This window comes from Eulemur rufifrons, chromosome 30, assembly GCF_041146395.1.
Source record: "Eulemur rufifrons isolate Redbay chromosome 30, OSU_ERuf_1, whole genome shotgun sequence".
In the NCBI taxonomy this organism is placed as follows: domain Eukaryota; kingdom Metazoa; phylum Chordata; class Mammalia; order Primates; family Lemuridae; genus Eulemur; species Eulemur rufifrons.
Window position 1 is genome coordinate 64,074,278 of NC_091012.1, and position 23,377 is coordinate 64,097,654.

The window sequence follows — 23,377 nt, forward strand, 5'->3', positions numbered from 1 at the left end:
TGAGATGCTAAAACTCAAACGTCAGGCTATGATTATTAGTGGCCTTTCTGGATCACACAGGGCAAAATTTACTCACTTTTTTTTTATTACCCCTACTTGTCTGCTGAGGAGTAGACATTTGCTTTTGATGCTGGAAAGTAGAACAGGTGATTTGATGCTCTAAAAATACAGTCACTTTTTCCTTTTGTTTCATCCCCTGACATTGGGATTAATACATAGCTCTTGAAATTTGTATGTTAATTTCCCAGCTCTGAATTTATATGTTGCAGTTGTCTTAAAGCATTTTAAATGCTTCTAAAAAGCAAATTAATACAAATCTACCTTTTAAACCTTTTAAGTACCATATGTGTTATATAACTCTTGGGCATCCTAGAAGGGATGTGTGTATAGTAGAGTAAGGGTAATTACAAAATAAAATAGAATGATCTGAAAGCACGCTGCAAAAAGAGTTGGAAAACTTTTTTTAATTAAGCAATCAGTATACATTTTATTTTTTACTAAATGTCTTATTTTTATACATTGCCTTATTGCCCAAGGAATGCTATTAAACAAAAAATTGAGCACCTAACCTCTTAATCTGAGATTAGCTTTTACAAATAGCTCTTTACCACTCCCCTCTGAAGTATGTTCTGATTGACACAAAAAAGTGAAAATCAAATATTGTCTTATTGGTTAAGAGTTTTCAATTTTAATTTCTAGATTTTATATTCTGTATGCTCACATAGCAAGGGGAATCTACCTTTAAAAGATTAATTAAAAAAAACCCTAAACTCTTTATATTTTTCCTTCCTTTAGTGAAGATGAGAATGTGTAAATCAAAACAAATGGAAAAGTGAAAAGAATGGCCATAAACGTGTTAAGATGGAAACCTACGTGGATGTCAATCAGCAACTTCTGATCAATTGTAGAGTAAGGTGGTGATGACTGAGATCTCCTCCTGGTCACAGGACTCTCTTCCTCAGAAGAAGATTCTATGGAATGCCAAAAATACATTAGTAACAGTGGTAATTATAGCCACTGCCTTCATTTGTATAGCGTACTAGTTCAATCCCTTGTTATTTTTCTTGTAGCCTCTGTGATTCTATTCAGGAAATATCACCCGACAAATTCTCACAGGACCAGGATCCTGAATTCTGTTTTCAGTGGTAGTAGTAGGCTCAAATTTTGTTCAAGCTGTAGACCTACGTAGCTATTCTGTTTTGAGTAGTAAGTGTACACTTGCTAAATGTTTCTCTCTACCTGTGTAAGAAGATACACAGTATGACGGGTAGCCAGGTAGACCCATTATTTTTAAATGTATCAAGAATAGAAAGGGCTGGCCTCACCTACTAACCAATAGAAAAAGAACTCAACAGTGCATTAGGAGATAATAGGCTATCCAAAACTCTCAAAATGAGAGCTGACTCTGAAATCTTAACCCCCAAATTTCTATCAAGTGATATATATCCTGATGTATTTCAATATAGTTAAGGAGTAAACTACTGAAAAGAGATAAAACTTATACCTTTTTATACAGCTGGGAACTTTTCTGTAACAGTGAAATACAACAGAACTTTCTGCAATGATGAAAATGTTCTGTATCCACACTGTCCAATACAGTAGCCACTAGTCACACATGACTATTGAGCATTTGAAATGTGGTCAGTGTGTCTGAGAAATAGACTTTTTAATTTTATTTACTTCTCATTTTAGTTTACATTTGAATAGCCACATGTGGCTGGTTGCTACCATACTGGACAGCTCAATTCTATAGTGTAAATATTTCTATTTAAAATACAAATTTATCTAGTTTGGAAATCCAAATTTTGATATTGAGTTGTGGTACAATAAACAACACCTGTGGTTGAAATCCAGTAAGAATATTTAACACGATCAAATATCAGATCTTAGTGAGCATACTTAGAAAAAGCTTCACTACAGGAACAGTCATGTCCCTGTTTATTGTTTTTGTGTGCTTGGATTTTAAAGACTACTGCCTTTCTTTTATTTTCAGTCTTGGTATACACAGCCAAAGTACAGACACTACAATTCCAAAAAGCATGTATTTGTAAGACTGTTGTCTCTTAAGAACATTTCACTGAACATGCGCCAAAATTTGTGTCCTCATCTTCTGGTACTGTTGTACTTTTGCTGTTTATTATTTTCCTGCAGGAAACCATTTCTCTGAAGTCTTTTGGTGTGTTAGCAGACCAAACAAGAAGTCCAGGTAAAAGTTTTGAGATTTTGAGACAAATCTGTAGTAAGGTGCTCTGATTTCATGGTCCTGTCATCTCATGAGAATATCAAATAGCACATAAAATAAAACAAAAGAATTTTGGAACTGAAGACATGTAAGATGTTTTGCTATTATCTGCACAGATGCTATCCCCCTTCTCTCGCCCGTCAATGTTCATGACTGCTTTGGAGCCTAATCCAGAATTTCCTTATTTCCAAAATGAAACATGAATAAACCTTAAATTTTTAGTTGTTTGCCCAGTATTAGCAAAATCAGCCCAAGTCAAACCAGAAGAAAAAGATTCTGGGGGAAAAAAATTCCTAAATTCACTCTTTACTTACACTCATCTTATTTCTTACTACATAGTATTTGTGCACGAGGGCACACTATTATTTAAAAAAAAATTCTGCCATTATGTAAGTCTCTTAAGAAGAATGGGGTTTTTAAGTTCAGATCCTCAAATATTCAATTTTCAAAAGCATAGGTATATCTATATCCTTTTTATTATTAACATTTTACTAAAATCTGTATGCTATATTTTTAGAGATGACTCATACACTCAATTAGGCATTTTCCCCTTGCTTAAACTTGCCTGGGTTGCTTAAAACTGGATGATGCTAGAATTCATGATCCAAGGCACAACTTTTGGTTTTGTTTATCCTAATATTTCACAAATCTATAATTCATTTAATCTCTCTCAAAGCACATCTGAAACTAAAACACCTGTTTGAAATTCATATCAATTCTCAAAGTTATTTTCTATGATTCGATTGATCAATTTTTCATGTATTCTGAGTAAAATCATCAGTTTGTAACACTTAGGGATATTTATGAGATACTGTAATATTTTGGGAGGTGAAATAACAAACTGATAAATAAAACACATGCTCACAACTAGTGCATCCAATATTCTAAAGGCTGTCTATAAAGTTTAGCTTGTTGGAGAGGCCTCTCCCAAGCTCCTTTCCCATATCTTTCTTACCTGGTATAGAAACTAAATAAAATTGACTCTCCCCACCTTTCTAGACACATTCCTAATTACTACCCAAGTAAAAGAAGAAACTTCAGAAAAATTATTTTCCATTTCTCAAAGGTCACCACTGACGACCCAACTGCCAAATCCAATGGCATGGCCTTCTGGTTCTAATCCTACCTGACCTCCCTGATACTTTTGATTCATTCCTTCTTGAAATTCTTCTGTCTTGAATTCTGAAATATAAATTATTAAACATTAGCTCTGTTTTTTCACTGTTGAAACTTTATGCTTTGAATCACCTGATACTGCTGGGCAATTTTGAAGATTTTGCGAACTCCTTTGTCCGATGTCAATGGGCTTCTGAGCTTGTTCCAAAAGAGACCACTGAAGAACACTAATGAAAAGACAGAAAAGCATGTGCTATATCCTAACATTCATAAGGGGAATGTACAACTCAACATAAAGACTAACAAAAAGTTTTGCTTAAATACATGGGTATATATCAAACTGAAAAGTAGACCTTAAGTAATATTTTCAATTTCCATGTTCCCCCAAACCTATTTTATCTAGAACAGAGAAAGAATTTCCAAAATATAGCAATGAAAACATTTTTCCATATAGTATGTTTCCTTCATATATCATATTTATTTCTAAAAATTCCTATAAACATTTTTAAGCTAATATTCAGACAATATTATTACCTGAGTAACACAGCAATAAGCATGACATGATAGTGTGCTTATTTTAACATGATAAACAAAATAAGTTATTGTTATGTCAAATATTCTATTTTTATTATCCTGATTTTAAATGCTTAAAGTTCATGTTTTTTTAATGTCTTGTTCCTGATTTAGATAGACAGATAGATGGACAGATAGGGCACTTTCATTCTTACTATTCAAATTCAAAGAATATTTAGAAAGTTGCTTTGGACCAGTGATGCTAAATTTTCTAGTTACTTTGGTGTTTCCATATGGGAAAGACTTTGGTTATTGATTTAGGCCTAGAACAGACAAATCTTTTTACTTTTTTAAAAATGTTTTATTTTTAATTATTATGGGTACATAATAGTTGTATATATTTATAGGGTACATGTGATACTTTAAAATAACTAAAAGAGTAGAATTGGAATGTTCAATTTTATAAATTTAACCATATTTAAAAGCAATGTGTTTGCTATTCATAAACTCAAAATCCTTTTGTAAAGTGAACAATCACTACAAGTTTAACACTAAGTTTGATTTTATTTTTTTTTTTTTTTGAGACAGAGTCTCACTCTGTCGCCCGGGCTAGAGTGAGTGCCGTGGCGTCAGCCTAGCTCACAGCAACCTCAAACTCCTGGGCTTAAGCGATCCTCCTGCCTCAGCCTCCCGAGTGGCTGGGACTACAGACATGCACCACCATGCCCGGCTAATTTTTTCCTCTATATATTTTTAGTTGGCCATATAATTTCTTTCTATTTTTAGTAGAGACGGGGTCTCGCTCTTGCTCAGGCTGGTCTCGAACTCCTGACCTCGAGCAATCCACCCGCCTCGGCCTCCCAGAGTGCTAGGATTACAGACGTGAGCCACCGCGCCCGGCCAATTTTATTTATTTATTTTTTGCCTGTAAGTACTGAAATATTTAATCTATGAGACACTATATAGACAAATATTTGCTGACACTTCTTTTCACATTCCAATGTTAAAATAACATTAAAAACTTAGTTGCTTTCAGGCATATCAACCCAAAATTTATTGTTCTTTCAAACCTGTTTTTTCTATAAAACTTTCTTGATTAAACCTGTTATATATAAAAGAAATATACAATCAAAATGGTGAAATTTATCTAAATAAGTTGGCATCATTAGGTAAAGATGAACTTTAAATTTTAAAAATCAAAATAGATAAAATGGAGAAACAGCACTCCAAAATTGTGATTTTTAAATTGTGAAATCATACTGACACACAGAATTTATCAATACTAACAATAAAAGTGGTTTGAAACACCTATTTTTTATTAATTTGCTTCAGGAAACCCAGAGTTGAGGACAAAACTTAAATTTGCCTAACAAGCTAAGCAGGCCCAATAGGCCAAAAATAAATAAACAAACTCTAAATATCTGAGAAATTAACAGAAATTCTGTACATTGTTATAAATATCCCAAGCTTTACAATAATAGTTCCAAAACCCTGAACATCTCTGATAAATACACACAAATATTTAAGATAACATAAAAATTGGCATAAGTTTGATTTTTTATATATTATATTTTATTAAAGTTATGTTCCATGACACCAAAAACAACTACTCAAAACTGGTTTCTTCCCTTTGAGGTCAGAGGGACCATGACAACCCATTCATTGAGTACAGAGAAAAAGAAAGGTGTTCCCAGTCTTGTTTTTCAATTTTTCAAGACTTCTGCACAAGAGTTAAATCTAAAGACATAAATGTATGGGATTTTAAAAAATAATGAGATGGGAAGATACATACAACACAACATTAACTCTATGCATTCTGACCACACTGTCCAGAAAATAGTGAGTGCTCAATAAATATTTACTGACTGACTGAGTGAATGAACATAGGCTAAGTTCTCTCCATTGTAAGTTGGGGTTGGAGGTAGTATGATTGTCAAAGAAAATCTACTTAAAATTTGGCTTTAAAATATAACAGATTGCATACAACATCTAAGATATGGAACACAATCATAAAAAGTTACTGAAGATCATCAGTATTACAAAGATCAAAAATTAGAGTGACTGGTATCAATATTATATATGATATTTTATTGATATAATATTGAGTCTAAGATTTGATTTTCACTATATGTTATTTTCAGGCTTACCTATTCTGTGGCATTAGCTTCTGAGATTAGGTTTAATCTGTGTGTGTGTTTTATCATGTAGTATGTGCAAGATAGATCACTTGAAATTTCATGTCTTTTTATCATCAACTACTAATTGAACACTGTCAAAGAATGCATTGTTATTGTCCCTCTATTTTTAAATCACGACCTTGCCAGCTAATTATCAAACTAAATAATTATTTGCAGAGACTGCAGTATGCCCAAATGTCAAAGATCTAGTCAATGGATCACTGCAGTTAAGGTTTTAAATGCAGGTCAATGATACCAGTGGTGATGATGCAGATCATGTAACCAAAAACCCTCATTTTATTGTTGAGGGTTGGTATTTCAGTTTTGACTTCACACAGAACATAGTGTCAAAGAAACAAGCTTTAGTTTTTCATGTGATAATTAATCATGAGTAATTTGAATATAGAAATCAAAGACATGTACCTTGAAGAGAGCTTGACACTGTGTGCATGATCCTGGTTGTAAAGCATACTAGGTCTGTCTTGAACCTTAAAGACAAAATGGAATACTTCAGTAGAATTCTTGATCACCAATTCATTTGGGTAATTTATTTATGGTAAAATACCTTTTATATCTATTTTCCTAAAAATCCAACTTATAAAATATGGTTTTAATAAGTAGATCCTATTTTCACAAATGTTACAGTATAACATTAGAATTGGTTAACCATAATTTCTGATGATAACTTTGAATTTTAGTATAAAAACAGATTCTGGAGATCATATAATCAAAAACCCTCATTTTATTGTTGAGAAATCTGTAGCGCTCAGGAAAAATAACTTTTGTAGGAATTTTACATGAAGTCAAAGGACCATCTAAAATCAGAATGCGGGCCCCCCAACTCCTAATTTAATGTTCTTTGCATGTTACCACATTGCTGTTTATATCAAGTGCAAACTTCTCACTCAGAATTTAAAAATTTAAGTTCAAATTCTCACTCATTCACCCTTTTAAACTAACCCTAGATTTTCAACAGTTGTCACACATATAAACTAATCATTAAAAATTTCTCAAGAGTCAAAACTGCCCCATCTTTAAGAAAGTTTGTTTTTCCATTTTACAATTTGACTGTACTCTCATAATTAGTGCCCCAAATACTTTTTCACCTCTAAATAAATTAATTTGCATTTTACTAATTATACACTCATCTAATACAACAAAACACTCAAGAAAGGGCACATATGAGCCGCTTCCATCAATGAAGCAGATTTATTTTCTGCCAGCATTGGCAGACAGGGCCATGGAATGTTGCCTTGACTCATTTAGTTTTATATCACTAGGTTTCTACTCACAATAGTTTTTAGCTGCTCAAAAAATAAGTCATTCTGACATGCAATGAGCCAGTCACGCTAGATTCTTTAGAAAGGAAATTTCAACATGTTACATTTTTTAAAAATCCAGCATTTTCATGCTGGTATACTTATTCTATAGTTTCTAAAAACTGTAGTAGCCTTAGTACACTATTATTTCTTTATGAAGTGACTTATCAAGGCTGTCTTTACACTCTAAGAGACAGATAAGTGAGAAATGAAAAATGTTGTGAATCTTTCATGTTTTGCTAATGAGTGTTTCCAAATATAATCAGATGCTTGGCAGTAAGCAAGAAAAGCATCTGCCTAACTCTTTCCACTGTCAATTCAAATAGCTGGCATCATATCGACCCTGTCTAGACTGCTTGGTTTATGAAGCTGATCTCAGGAAGTTTACTAACACTAGTAAACCAAAGGCCCAAATTTCTCAAAATAGATAATGGCCCTAAATAAAAAAGACAATGCCTAATATGAATTGGCTGTATTTAATGTGAAAATGATTTTCCTGTTTAAGTGTCATGCTTAAGGTAATAATTACTACCTGAGAGTATGAGTATAATCATTTAGTAAGGCAGAGAAAAAGATATATTGCTTCTTCCAATTAAAGAATACAATCCAGCTCATGTTCCTTCTGCCAGCGGTTAATATTTATAAAGCAATATTCTTTGTTGCTCACTTCAGAAGATTGTTAGTATCAGGAGGATTGTATTTATTTATTTATTTTTATTTCAGGATATTATGGGGGTACAAACATTTTGGTTACATGTAATGCCTTTGCCTCGCCCAGGGCATGCTTGTAGAAAGATTGTATTTGAAAAGGAGAAATGTCCATAAAAGACTTCATAGTAGACTCCTGTGAAGCATCTTGTGCTGCTTATCATCCATGTGTTGATTAGGAACAACAATGAGGCTCCTGGTCCACTATCAATAAGGCAAGAGTTTGAGCTCTTCACACGCTCACCTAATCTACCTTAGTGAAAAATATTTTTTAGATGGCTGGCTGTTAGGAATACTGGCTATGATGCTACCTTGTCTACAAAAGAATTGAACCTACAACTCTGGCCTCACTAATACACATGCTAAATAGAATACTACCAATGTAGTCATGAAAATGGACGCCAACCTGGACACTATGACTGAATTATTCCCATAATTATAAGAAAATAAGCTATAGATTAAATGAGCCAGATCCTGTCACGAACTGCATCCCAGAACAGAGACAATCAAGGAATAAAACGTGTCATTATTTTACAAACTGGACTACCAGCACTTTTCATGGGCAATATTTTTGCTTAAAGAAAGACTGACAAACTATGATTATTCAAACTATTTGGTATTTCGTAGATATTTTATTGTAAATGAATGAAGTAAGCTTGTCAACTCAAGGGAAAAAAACCCCAACTGACTGTTATTTGTTAGCAATGATAAAATTTGAGCTTTCAAGGGAAAATTAGAATTTTTAAACCTATATCTACTACTGAGCACTTAACAGCTTACCAATACCCAATAGCTTATATGATGTAATTGGCGGAGATATTAACAAGCTGTTTTTTGCTATTGTATAACAAAACAGGTAAACTTTTGGAAAGATCTACATACACAATGAACCAGTATTTTCCAACTGACCAATGTATGACGTTAAAAATCATGCATAAGCAAAACATCTATTCATGGCACAAGACAGCCCAATGGGTTTTAATATTAACAAGGTATATAAAATTTCATTGATATGGTTTTAGATTCCATTTCTCTAGTTTCAGTATATTATCAAAGGATTTCCACAATTATCTGAAAAATCTATAAAAATTCTCCCTTTTCAACTGCTTATATGTGAGAAGCCAGTTTTTACTCATATACTTCAACCAAAACAACATATGGCAACAGATTGAATGCAGAAGCAGATATGAGAATCCAGCTGTTTTCCATTAAGCAAGATAGATTAAAGAGATCTACAAAAATATAAAATAATGTCATTCTCTCTAAAATTTTATTTTGGAAAATATAGTTATTTTTCCTTAAAACTTTGTTTCTTACACACATGCAATAGTTTTATTACTTTGTAAGTGAATTATTTTTAATTGTTTTCAATTTTAATTTCTAATTAGTTAGATGTTGAATAACACAATCCATATGATAAACAAAAACTTTTTGGGGTCCTCAATATTTAAGAGTATAAAGGAATCCTGAGACCAAAAAGTTTAAGAACCACTGTTTTAGGCTCTTACTAATGTCACAGCAACTCATGTTGAGAAATTTACCTCATTTCCTCTGGGATTTGGAACGTATGGCTGCAATGGTTCTATTTGGACTTCGGCCTGAACGGAATGAAATACCTCATCATTGTCTGATGACTCATCTTCTTTGTCCTTTGAAACAAAAAGGAAAATATGTATTTTAATGGTTAAAATGCAAGTGATAAGAACAACTGCATCATCCTAATATATAATTTAAAAGAATAATTTCCCAATAGTAAAAATGATTTAAACCAGTAGTTTCTAATAGTTTTTAGTTCTGGATCCCTTTCAGAATCTGAGGAATGCTACAGATTGACCTTAGAAAACTGCATATAGGTACACACATTTGCATATATCTTTAAGGAGATTGCTGATCTCTTCAAGCTCATCTATGGGATCCAGGTTAATCTCTGGTCTAAATATTGATTAATAACACCAAACTGCCACATTTAGTAAGCTAATATAACTCCAAAATTTGGTCCTACTGAGCAATGGAAGATCTATAATATAGAGGTGCAAATATTTCTCCCGAATAGAGCTCTAGGAGTTTAGAAAACTGTATTCCCTTTTAAGCCAATCAATATTATCTCTTCAACTCAAAATAAAAATATGCTTTTTTCCTGCTGGTGAGTTGAAGTACTAACCTATGTCTCCAAACTCTAATAAAATTTCAGGTATTTCAAAAGACCTATGACTTTGACTATATTATCAAAAATTTTCTTTTCCTTTATGTTTTCTTTAAGGATCACACATAAAGATAAGAATGCCTGTATAAGAGCCTAGAGTTGTGGGATCGGTAACTATTATTTATTGACTTTTTTTCTATTTTGGAATGGCTTCCCACATAAAAATTTAAAACAATGAATGACACTAAGTGTGTGCCATGCTGATAATACTATGAGTCTTCCAGGGATAAAGAGAAGTCTTTTTCACAAATGCAAAATCCATTAGATATAATTGATTACTAGGGCTCGTTGAGAATAGTCATTTTCATTTTAGATGCCCTAATTTTTGCCAAATATGACCATTCTAGACTTATACCTCCCCCTTCTCCATCTGGTTTCTTTTTCTTTGTATCTCCCTCTTTTTCTGGGAGCTAGACATCCATTTCCCCCTTTGGGTCTTGCTTCTCTTGCTACTTTTACCTCTTCTCATGTTAAACGTGTCAGTGAATTAGCATTTATTCAATTGGCTCAAGTGCATGAACCAAAGGAATTCCTTATCTAATCAGACAAGATTCACCTGTAATTATTACATCAATTATTATTAGGCAAATGGATGTGGATCACAGGGTTTAATTCAGGATCATTACAATGATTCCTTTTATGTAAATGGATGCTGCGAAGTATTAGAAAACAACTGTTCTCCTAATCTTGCCTAGCCTCATTAATTTGCTAATCAAGTCCACAAACTCTTCATCATCAGATTAGACTTGCCAGATTAAATTCAATAGCTCCAGTCATATTACACCTACTTTACGTTAATGGTTTTCAAAAGAATGATGTTTATTGACTATTCCTAAATAAGATAGAGTTTAATGCATTGTTTCAAAATGGTGCAGAGACCAACTTGTAACTTGTTTCATGTTCTGTGAGGTCATGTCATTGATTAATTATGTAAAATGGGCAGCAAATTAGTGAGATGTCATAAATATGGTGACCACATACAAAATGTTTTGGAAAATGCTTGTCTCTCTCATTTTAACCTTGATTTAAACATCCTGAAGAACAAAAATGAGTATAATTCACTCAAATAGTAGAGCTCAGCATCTATGGGAAGAAAAAGGAAGTAAACTAACATAGAGGTTAGAGGGAAAAAACAGATTTGTTTTTATGTTCATTTTTAATTAGTTATCTTTGAAATTTTAAATAATGAAAATAATTTTTAAAGATCCAAAATAGTAATTTTAAATGTGCATATGTTATCTCTTTCTTGGTTAAGGTAATAATCTGTAGAAAACTAATAATTAAAGCTATATTTCGATCAAGATACATTAAGCAATTACCTACATCATTCAAGCAAAAGGTTTTTCTCATATTCAGTCACAATTATCTTTAAAGCTCAGGATAATTTATTTGAAGTAAAAATTAGTAAATCTTCTGTGGAACACAAGGAATATTTATTTCATTTGATTTTATAGAGGAAAAACATCAGCATAAACTAGCACATTTTCTCTGCATTTTTGACTCAGCATAAAAATATCAAAAACTCTTACATTTTCAACTTGTCTCAATTCCTCTTCATGTGGATTAAAGATATCTTCCCATCTGCGTTGGCGCCTTTGCCTGCCGGCTTCTAAATCTGAGAGTTCAAGCTCTTCAGGTCTCCGTGATGACTTTGCCCTGAACCTCTTTGGTGACAGTCTTTTTGCCAGTGCCTGCCTTAGACTAGAAACTTTTGATTTTTTCTTTCGTGTCTGTTCGGGTTGAGAATAAAACATGTTCGATGCCAGGTTTTCCATCAGGGTTTGCAGTGGACCAAGTGGCTTTGAGTTATGTGAGTTTGGTGCTCGAAGCAAGTCTCTTGATAGTCCCTCTATCAGTGCTTGAACTGAGCCAATAGCCTGTGGGTGCTCCAGTGCCCAGGCCTGTGCCCTAGGTGATCCTTCGGTTTCGTGCTCTACAGGAATGAGCACCTGAGTATCCAAATGTAGTGGCAACAGCACATGGTGGTTCTGTGACAGTAGGGGCAGGAACACCTGGGCATGTACTCGCAATGACTCAGGCTCCTCTGCCTCAGTCTCTGCCTGCCCCGGCTCAGCAGCCTCTTCCTGTACCTCTGGCTGTTCGGGTGCCGGGTTCTGCTCCAGCTGCTCTTCTGGTACCTGGTTTTGTCTCGGCTGTTCAGGAACCTGGCCCTGTCTTTGTTGCTGTTGGGGTACCTGATCTTGCCCCTGAAATTCCTCTGGAACCTGGTCCAGATCTTGGGGCTGTTCTGATGCCTGGGTCTGGGCCTGAGCCTGCTGCTTTTTGGGTACCTGTGCCTGTGCCTGTAGAGGCCTAGGTGTCCTACCCTGTGCCTGTAGTGGCATGAGCACCCGGGCTGCCCTCCGTAGTCGTGGAGGTGCCTTAATCTGCATCTGTAGAGGCCTAGAGGCCTTAGCCTTAATTTGAGCCTGTAGTGGCATAAACACCCGAGCTGCCCCTTGTAGTCGTTGAGGTGCCTGAGCCTGACCCTGTAGAGGCCTAGGTGCATTGTCCAGAGCCTGTAGTGGCATGAACACCCTGGCTGCTCCCTGCAATTGCTTTAGTGCTTGGACTTGTGGCTCTTCTCGATCGGGTAACCACCTCGGCTGAGAGGGTTCTCCATGCAGGACTCTAAGTGGTCTGCATCTGCTGCTGGTTGGCAATCTCAAAAGCTCATGAGTGCAAGAGGGTCCTCTGAAATAAATACACAAATGATTGCCATATAATTAGAATTTAGAATTTTTCAGTGGAATAGAGCCATTCAGGGCAATTGCTTTTATTTTAAAAAATGGACAGTTTCTGCAACAAAGATATTTTCAGTAAATCTTTCTGGAATTATTTCTGTAAAGTCTGAAATATTCTGCAGGTAACATGTATTACTAATATATTCAATTATTAATGGAGTCTGATAATCTACTTGATCATTCTATTGCCAGATATTAAGGAGTTTTGGGGTAGTAATAAAAAGTTCTCCTCAATATTTCCACTCAATATCTCTTGAGAGCAGAGATTTGTTATTTGTTGTATCAGAAAGGATTAAGTCATTCTGAGTCAAAGGCAACAGTATGAATTAACCGCCTTAAGCGAGTTGCTATCATCAAATTATATATGCAATTTGTCTAACACACCTGAATCTTCTCATGGTGTACTGTTCCTTAATAGCTTCTTCTCTTTCAAAGATCAGAGGTATCCCTTTTTAGGAAAGAGAAAAACAATGCATAAACAGCAGAGAAGCATGTAATCCACTTTAGTCACTTTGTACCCTCTAACACTCAGGATGTGGAGTTGAAAGTATCCCTTCAAACAAACATGCTTGAGGCTCTGACTTGGGTGGGGCAAAGGCAAGATATGTAATCTAAAAATTTGTACCCCGTAATATGCAATAAAAAATGCAATTCTCAGTGAACACTGATGAAACCATGAAAAATAAATAAATAAAATATATAAATATATAAATGTGGTTGGTGATGTAGACAGGCCCACTTTTGCAGCACAGTACAGCTATTGCATGCAGATTAATTTCTCTGGGCATGGGAAAGAAAATTAGCAATCTGATTGCTGCAATTCTATAATAAAAGAAAGAAAAGAGGATGAGACAAAGGGAGAACATGACAAGAGAAATTCTAGATGGTTTGTGAGCATGGCTTACAGATTTGGGCTCTAGATGTCAACCTTCATAGCTTGGGATTGATCTTTGGTCTTTTCAATGACAAGGTAAATTCTTAATTCTGGGTTTTACACTTGTCACATTGAAAACATTCAGCTTCTTTCTTATCGGCTGTGCTGTTACTACTGAAATACAGAATCTTACAAACAAGAGTTTCCTTTTGAATGTCCTATTTTAAAATGTTTAGGGCAACTATATTTACTTTAGAGTGACCTCCATATAAATAGGAATTTTCCTGCAGGTAACATTTTGGAAATCTTGCAACTCTGGAAATTAGCAAATCATCAAGTAGATGTGTGGTTTTCCTGCACCCATTTGAGACTGGCTGGTCTCTGTGATGTTGGCCCAATGACTTCATCACCATAGGTAAGTAAATTAATTCCTGCTGTTCCTCACTTCAAAATGGAATACATATAGTTATGCAGATGGAATTAGCTCCACTGTAATCAATCCTGCAGCTTATCTGAGGATGCCTGCTTTTTTGAGTTCCCCCTTCTCCACTCCATTGTTACTCTCAACCCTGCCTATGGTCCCCAAAAGTAAATGTGTAATATGCCAAGTAACCTATAAAGTTAAAAATTCCCAAGTAGTTTCCTCTGGGTTTAGTGAAAATCCATCCTGTCATTTTTAATAGATAGAAGCTTACTTTTATTTGTCTATATTAGTTTCTTTAATAACATATTATAGTTGGAGTTAAGAATATAAAATAAGCTTTATATGGTACACAAACATTACTTCAAAATTATTAGTTAATAAATGGTTAATTACAAATCCACTTATCTCTGCAGAGTCAAAATATCAGCTGAAAAAGAACAGTAAGCTATAGATTTTGTTACCTTTAATTTAATATATTTCTTCAGTTAGTTTACTTAAAATTGGCACATCACAAAATTCCATGTGAGGCTTTCAAGGTCTTTGTAAATATGAATACTTGCCAGTTGTAACTGGCAATAATGAATAGCCATATTTGTGTGTGTGTGTATATATATATATATATATATACATTTATATATGTGTGTACACTCAGGTAAGAGTTAGTGAAATGAATAACAGCACATGGCACATTATTGGAAAAATAAATATGGAAGGCCTCAGAATTTTTATTTTCAACCTAGTTCTTCAGCAAATATTTTTTTCCAAAACCAATAAATGAATAAATTATGCTCTCATCTAACTATTAATTCCAGTAAAATGAAAAACATCACAGATTCTACCTTTTTTTTGTCTTTTTTTGATGATTCCAGTAAGATGCTTTGTTAATGACTCAATAACATGGCGTTCATTTTTTATATCCCGAACAAATGGGTGATGAAGCATATGTTCTGAAGTAGGACGAACCAGAAAATTTTTTATCATGCATTTTTCCATAAAATTGTGGAACTTGCGGGACCTAAGAGAAATGAGTCAAAGACATAAAAGTATTTTCAGGCCTGCCACACCTCTTCCAACCCCATCCACATGCCACTCTGAAAAATCATATTTTTGGTGAGAGTTGACTCTAGTTACAATTGTCTTTTCAATTGGCAAATACCGGGCAGTTTGGCAATATACATTATACAGTGAGGCCATTTAAACCTCAGAAAAGAAGCAAGCGTCAACAGCATTTTCTGCCCAAATGACAGTAAAAACTTCAATAAGTTTAGCTGTACGTACAGGTAAAAATTCAAGTGGCAATATGACAATTAAATGGTTAATGTGATATATGTACTGTGAGACTAGATTGGTCAGCCCACAACAGTCACACTCTGAATGTTTCATTTGACTATATGCAGTTTTAACTACAGAGGCCTGGATATAGTGATCTAAAAAGAGGGTGTTAATAGCACCATAACTAACTAATCTTTTAAAATGGCCCATGAAAACAGATGTGGCCAGAAAGCTTGATTCTATGGAAAGGGTTAAATTGGATTACCATGAAGAATACCAACAATCAAATCACAATCACCACTTCTACCAGGGCAAGCAGTGCATACTAAGAATAAACAGGAGTTTAAAGTACTAGATCAACAAGCTTCAGAGAGGAGGATTCCCAAGTTCAGCTGGCCTGTAGCACCCTGGGAGAACAGGCTTATACATGTTTGGTTTAATCGACCAAGCAACAGGGCTATATATCACAATTACAGACTGCCTATTCAAGCACGGTAAGAAATTTCACAAATGGTTGCCATTGGTCCATCTTATTACTTGGGAAACAACTGAATATGTTTATTAATGAATGGCAGGACACTAATATCATCGTAATATATTATACTATAGAGGATATTATTTATTTCTAGTTGGCTAGCTCACTCTTAATGAAAACTGATGATTTAGACCTCCCAGTTAAGATATTGGATTTTAGGGAATATTGCCAACAAGGATAGAGAAGCAGAAGTGACCAAATGAATTAAAATTTCTTTGCTACGTAAAAATGTCAAGTCGTTGTGTTTAGGACATTAAGACATTCATCTTTACCATCCGCTGGATTTGACTGTAGGAGCAGATTCCCGCAAAATAACAAAGAGGGCTTCCAGGGGCTGAAGGTTACACAGAGCTGCAAATGGAAATAGGTAAGTTTAGAAAAAAATAAGAAAAATAACTACAGAGCACACTTCTCATTCCAGAGGAGATTCTCAGTGTTCTTTCACTTATCATGTTGAATAGACACTAAGGGATAAATAGATACAAAAGAATGTAGTTAAAGGAAAAGCTCATTTTAACACAAACAGTACAATATGTGAGATTCTAATGTTTCACCATCACCATGTGTGACAAATCATTAATAAATTAAACTAGATAAAATTTCTGAAATGTATGGTTGGTGATTTATATCTAGAAAAGTTAACTTAGAGACGAGCACTCTTCTGTGTTTCTGTGTTGTAGATATTCACAGTTGTAAAACTGGAATATGGACTTAAAAAGTCAGCCAGACTAGCTAAGAAAATAATATAGAAAGAAAAATTATTTGGTGGTCTAGAAAGCTGAGAAGAATCTGTTTTGGAAGCTAAGGGTCCTAGGAAAAGAGGTAGATATACTGCAACCACTAAAACCACACCCTCTAAAGTAAGACTATCTGGGTTCTAATCCTAGCTCTGCCTTTGTGATTTTGAGCAAATTACTTAACCTATCTGTACCTCAGTTTCTTCATCTAGAAAAACAGGAAATGTAGCAGGAATCCTTTCAAAGAGTTGCTGAGAAGATTAAATAGCAACTTACAAGTAAAGGTATCTGGCACTTCAAGTCTGTGCTAAATTACCGGACTTTCATTCTCTCTTTCACACACACAAGCATACAAAGAAAAGCCTATTCCAATATATGCTATATAAATCAATTACCTCATTGGTTTGGGAATTCTGGGTTTTTCTATAAGTGTTTAAATATGTGTCTCACTTTACTTATTTCCTCTTATGTTTGTTTTATTTTAAAATATTAAGGGGGTACAAATGTTTTCGGTTACATGAATCATTTTTGTAATGCTTGAGTCCTGGCTATAGGTGTGCCGGTTACCCAAATAGTGTTCATAGTACCCATTAGGTTGGTCCATACCCCTCCTCTCCTCACCCATCCCCTATAGTTACTTTCCACTGAGTTTTACTTCCCTCTGTGCACATGTGTGCTCATCAGTTAGTTCTAATTTAATAGCGAGTACATGTGGTGTTTGTTTTTCCATTCCTTTGGATACTTCACTTAAGATAATGGTCTACAGTTCCATCCAAATTGTTGCAAAAGGTATTAATTCATCTTTTTTATGGCTGAGTAGTACTCCATGCAGAAAGAAAGAACAGCTTATACACTGTTGGTGGGACTACAAATTAACACAACCTCTATGGAAAACAGTGTGAAGATTCCTCAAAGAACTAAAAGTAGACCTACTATTCGATCCAGCAATTCCACTACTGGGTATTTACCCAAAGGAAAAGAAGTCATTTTATCAAAAAGACACCTACACTCAAATGTTTATAGCAGCACAATTCACAACTGCAAAGATGTGGAACCAACCCAGGTGCTCATCAATGCATGAGTGGATTAACAAAATGTGGTATATGTTCACCAGGGAGTCCTCTTATGTTTTGATTAAAGAAAACTGGCAGTGCAAAAAGTCCCCAATGGAGGGCCACAGCATAAATTTCATCTACCACTACAAGCATGTCATTCATGTGAGGACAGTTTGATATTAATGACTCTTGATAGAGGCATCCTTCCTCTCCCCAAATGAATCCTCAGAAAACCTGGAGTGCCAAACTGCCCTCTCATAGTTGTAGAAAAAACTTCTCAGGGTGATTTTTATCAGGATGATGCAGAGGCAACTGTTCAAAGGTCAAACTTTGTTCTCAATTACATGGGTATAAATTAATAGAAGGTGCATTTTTAGAATTGAGGGAAGAATTAGTTCCAAGTGTAAAAAATCAGAATCATATTTGACTCTTTTCATTCCTTTACTGTGTCCAATCAGTCACCAGGTTTTGTCCTTTAAACATGTTGTGAGTTTGTACAATATTAAACAGTTGTCATTTATTAACATCTGAGCATCATTCAGTCAACTAACAACAGCTTCAGAGGTCAAGAGCTGGGATGCAGACTAGGTAAGTTTTCATTAAAGGAAAGGAAAAGTTCACAAAGGAACGGAGCATAGGGTGGGTACAAGAGCTATGTCAGCAGCAGCTGCGGATAGTTTCTTATATGGTCTAATGTTAGGAATGTAGGCAAATGCCCCCTCTGGCCCACATTTCATAACACTGCCTAAATGTTCATCATTAGAAGCTCATTCCTTTGAAATAGCAAACTTCCTTTAAAAAACACATCTCTTGGAGGGTTGGACACATATTAAACTGAGCTTAGTTTGAATTAGGTTAAATAATGTGGTTTATTCCTAACACATGTCGGAGATCTGAAGGAATCTTCTAAATATTGAAGAAATGGACCTCTTGATGGGACAGGGGTAAATTTGAACCAGAAAGCACTCAGGTAAATATTGGCATGGGGTGTGAGGGAGGAACACTAAAAGAAAAAGAAGTAAGACTATAAAACAAGCATCATCGACAACGTGAAAAGTAATCTCTACAATATCAAGGAGAATGCCAGAACAGGGAAAGATACGGTCCAGATTAAGGTAAATCGGCTGGTGTAGACCTTTGACAAGGAAGGGGAGTCAGAGTAAACTGTTGACCCTATCCTGCTTCTTTTCCAGACAAAGATTCTCTTTTCTATAAAAAATAAAGAGGCTAAGAACCACATCTATTCAAAATACTCTGGTGTTTGAATGACTACTAGCGACGTTCTGGCCTTGGATTAAAGGTCCCCATATTGTTTGAATTCCTACCCAGAACCAAAGGACTGAAGGAGGTCCTGGTGTGCAAGGGTCTATTTCTTCTCTCTTTTGGGGGCCCCCTTTCAGTGAGAAGAAATTACTCTTCCTCTCTTGACTTCTCTGGGAGAAACTCACCAGAGAAAGACCAAAGAGAAAGAGAATTTTGTTATCTGGATCTCAGAGGATATTTACTATCAGATATTTGTCACTTTGGAAGGCCACCTCCTTTGAGAAGATAATTATCATAACCTGGAGGATTTCTGCAGTTAAATTGATGACAATAGTTTCCATGCAAAGAAACGATGTCATATTCCAGGCAATAAAGGAGGCTGGTTAAAGAGAAATGTTTTAGTAGGGAGGCTATCTAGAATTGCCTATGACCAGAGTTGTACTGTTCCAATTACTTATCTAGGCAGGCTGGTCCTATTTTCCCTCCCTGAGAGTTCAGAATCTCCTGTTTCTCACTCATCTTCAGTATACAGCTTGCCATTTGTGTACTCTGTGCAAAACGCTTTCTCTGCACTCCTTCTGGAAGTTTGCTCGTCACCCCTTTTTTTCTCCCATGACTTAATATTTGGAATGACAGAAAGTGACACAAAAGAAGGTGAACCAGGAAGTACAAACCTGTAAAACATAGAAAGCTGTTTTTTTGAAAAGACATGGTGATGAGCGCTCAGAAACAATGGAAAAAGATACTATTTGATGCAGGCATGTATCCTAACCAAATCTATGCATCAATAATAATATGAACTATCATATTGTGTATTTAAAGACAGAGAAGAGAGGAGAGAAGGAGAATAAAAAGAAGCAGTAGAAGGAGAAGGAGGAGAAGGAGCTGCTGCTACTCAATCTAACATAATCTAAGCATGTTTCCCAAACAGAAATAATCAGATGATGAGGAATAGTTCACATCTCCCCAGTCTCATTTCAATTTCACATATGCATCATATATAATTTTTTGACATTTTAATCTTTTCCATCGTTAATTTTTTATTCACCCAACTTAAGTACTTTGCAGTTTTGGGGGGCAGTAGAAAAGAGGTAGCAGCAACCTGACCTCCATATCTGTCCCAGCTTTATCCCAGCCCACATTTGCTATTCCAGGGGACACCAGGAATTCTCAACAATTATGTCACCATTATTTCTACTTCTTGAAATTCCTCTCATTGGCCTTGAAACACAGTGCTAAGATAATTCAAGCTTATAAAGCTTGGTGGGTGGACATGGTGCAGACAGGAACATGGGAACCTGGAGGATCTGCTGGGAGGGGGGAAGCACAGCAATCCCACCCACAGCCCTGAGGCATTTCTCTCACTTCTCATCCAATGATACCCAGAATGTATTGTCATTTTACATTTGGATTTAGGTATTGAGGACAGCAAATATGCTATGCTCCAGCATCATAGATTAGTTGGTTATCAATCATCTCCATCCAAGTCCACACTCCATTTTTACTTTCCTACCAGAAAGCAGTGCCTTGAGAGAACAAGATGCTGACAGGTCATTGAAATGATGGGGAAGTGGGGGAAACAAGAGAAAATAGTTAAGGGCACTGGTGTGGCTGAAAGGAGCAAAGAGAGCACCAAAGGTGAGCTGGATTGACTCCAAAGGAAAAAATAATGCTTATTTCCCAACATTACTGAGGATTGGCTCAATTTCAATGAACCCGTGGAGGATTTTCTCAACTATCACAGCCTGAAGCAGTAACACTGTGTGACTGTAAATGTTCTGGAACCTAAATATTCCACCAGGCAATATAGATTAGTATGCCAAGGATTCTGGTTGCTTAGGACTATCAGAACTGAATACTACTGAGGCTAAATTGAAACAACACTCAGTCAGCCTAAACAAATAAGATATCATAAGAAAGAAAAGCAAAGCACAAACAGTTTTTATATATCCATAATTATCTATTCTGACAAAAGTATTTTGTATTCACTGAAAAGGCCACCAATTGCAGTTTGGCACATAGTGTGACACCTGTGTGGCCAGTGAAAGCTGACAGACAACCTCATCTCCCACAGAGACAGATTCATAGAGTACAGTTCCCTAACCTTTAAAAATAGAAAACATTTTTACTCACGAGGAGCTCCTTCTGCCATTTCAATAGCAGTGATTCCCACAGACCACACATCACTCTGTGAAAGAAAAGGTGGCACAAAAAAAGTCAGTTAAAAATGGGAAATTGGTATTATTTAGAGTCTCAAAATAACCTTTGGCTAGGGGTGGGGTGTCAATACCAGAGCCATGTTATGGGTTTCCTATAGTGAAGTTTCATTATAGACTGACGTTAAAGGAAGACATTATCTGACCTTGTGACCAGCCAGTACCTCACTACACAACAGGCTGATATGGAATGGGGTTCAGTGCAAGGAAAGTCCATCTTGGAGGTATTGCTACTGTTGCCTTACCTGAAATACCCAAAGAAACTTGCCATAAAGAAGTCCTATTACACAGATCCACCAGTCATGTGATCTTGGGCAAATTATTTAACTCTCTGTATCTCGAGTTTACACTATGTAAAATCGTGATAATAATAGTATCTACCTCATAGGACTGGTGTGTGTGTGTGTGTGTGTGTGTGTGTGTATGTACATGTTTCAGCAGTTCCTGGAATATAGTAAACTGAGGCTAGAATTATAATAAGGCTCTAGAAAATTATTCTACTAATATTAACTGTACAGCACTTTGTTTTCCAGAGTGTGGAAAGGGTACAGGACTTGAATGATTCTTAAACAAGCTAATTGAATTCTTAGAACCCCACTTTATAGATCTCTTAACTTCAGTTGTTGTGAAAGCCTTAAACTTTCTTTCAACTATATGGGGCTAAAAAATAAAAATAACCAATACAGGTGAAAGTCCTTGGAAGACTGCAAAAAATATATATAGTTATAAAGCATTATTTTTACAGCAAGCCACTTAAAAAACTTTATGCTTCCTTAGTCTCCATAGCTCTTAACATAGCACTGAACATATAATAGGCTCTCAGTAAATAATTATTTTGCAAATCAAGCAGAGGGCATTTAAGGAAAAGGGAAAAGAGATGAAACTTAAATTAATCAGCTTCAAGTACTGAGTCCTAGGTTCCACATAGGGAGACCACAATGAATTGTTCAGATGACTTATGATGTGGAGAGAGTGAGGTTTTTCCACTCTATAGCAGATGGAGAGTTTTCTTTCCACATCAGCTTTTTGAAATGTGTACATGGATGTATATTGTTCAAATTGCAGCTTCAGTGGAAATTTTAATAAATAGCATGAATTGTTACTTAATTTGTCTATTCCACTGATTTTCTGTGGTTTTGGAGGTGAACCATGCCAAGGATTTTCTCCATTACCCTGAGTAATCAAATTATTTTTTTTTCTTTTTGGAGCTGAGTTACCATAGGGATTAATAATTAGCTTTACATTTATTCATTTTTAAGTTTGCAAAGCCCAATGCCCCTGGAAGTTGGATTTCCATATAAAGCCACACAATATATTTTTACCAAGAAATTGCAAGCAACACACACTAGACATTCTGACTCAAATCTGGGTAACTCCCAATGGTCTACTTTGTCTACATCCTCAGAAAATATTATTTTTATGCATATACTCAAACCACATATAGGAATAGAGGCCAGTAGTTCCCATTAGAGTTTATTGTGAAAGAAGGGGTTGCCTGCTTTTTATTCTTTTATTTTGTCTTTAAAATAAATGTTGGTCAAAAATCCTTTCCAAATTTTGCTTCCCACTGTCTGAATCCTCACACTCACTCTGTAATCATAGGAGCGTCTTGGGTCCTCATCACAGTCAATCACCTCAGGTGCCATCCAGTATGGTGTCCCAATAAAGCTATTTCTTCTTCCATTAGTTCTGCTCACCTGGGCACTCACTCCAAAATCCACTGCAAAATTCAGCATATGTCAAAATAATTACTCAGGGACAAAAAGCTCAATAAGTTATTGCTCGAACTTGGAAAGCCAATACAAAAGCCGCAATGGATAATAGATTTTCATTCCAGCCCAGCAAACTTCACCATGAAGTCTACTCCAGGAATATGGGAAATAAGCTTTTGCTGCTATTTATGTTGGAATGAGACTCAGCAGAGCTATTATAAATCTACAGTAGGTTTGGCTGAATGTTTACCATGAATATTAAAAATA

At 35.4% G+C, this 23,377-nt stretch overlaps 1 protein-coding gene across 1 annotated transcript in view; it reads right to left on the reverse strand.

The window, feature by feature from the left end:
- NRK (Nik related kinase) overlaps positions 1-23,377 on the reverse strand; it is a 122,956-nt gene that overhangs the window by 28,810 nt on the left and 70,769 nt on the right. The window contains exons 8-17 of the mRNA XM_069463777.1: positions 22,988-23,118; positions 21,316-21,370; positions 16,400-16,478; positions 15,160-15,335; positions 13,407-13,470; positions 11,808-12,972; positions 9,617-9,724; positions 6,472-6,536; positions 3,491-3,585; positions 874-971 (exon numbers count right to left, since the gene is read on the reverse strand). Of these exons, the coding sequence (XP_069319878.1) occupies positions 874-971; positions 3,491-3,585; positions 6,472-6,536; positions 9,617-9,724; positions 11,808-12,972; positions 13,407-13,470; positions 15,160-15,335; positions 16,400-16,478; positions 21,316-21,370; positions 22,988-23,118 (2,036 nt within the window). The remainder of the gene's footprint in view (positions 1-873; positions 972-3,490; positions 3,586-6,471; positions 6,537-9,616; positions 9,725-11,807; positions 12,973-13,406; positions 13,471-15,159; positions 15,336-16,399; positions 16,479-21,315; positions 21,371-22,987; positions 23,119-23,377) is intronic.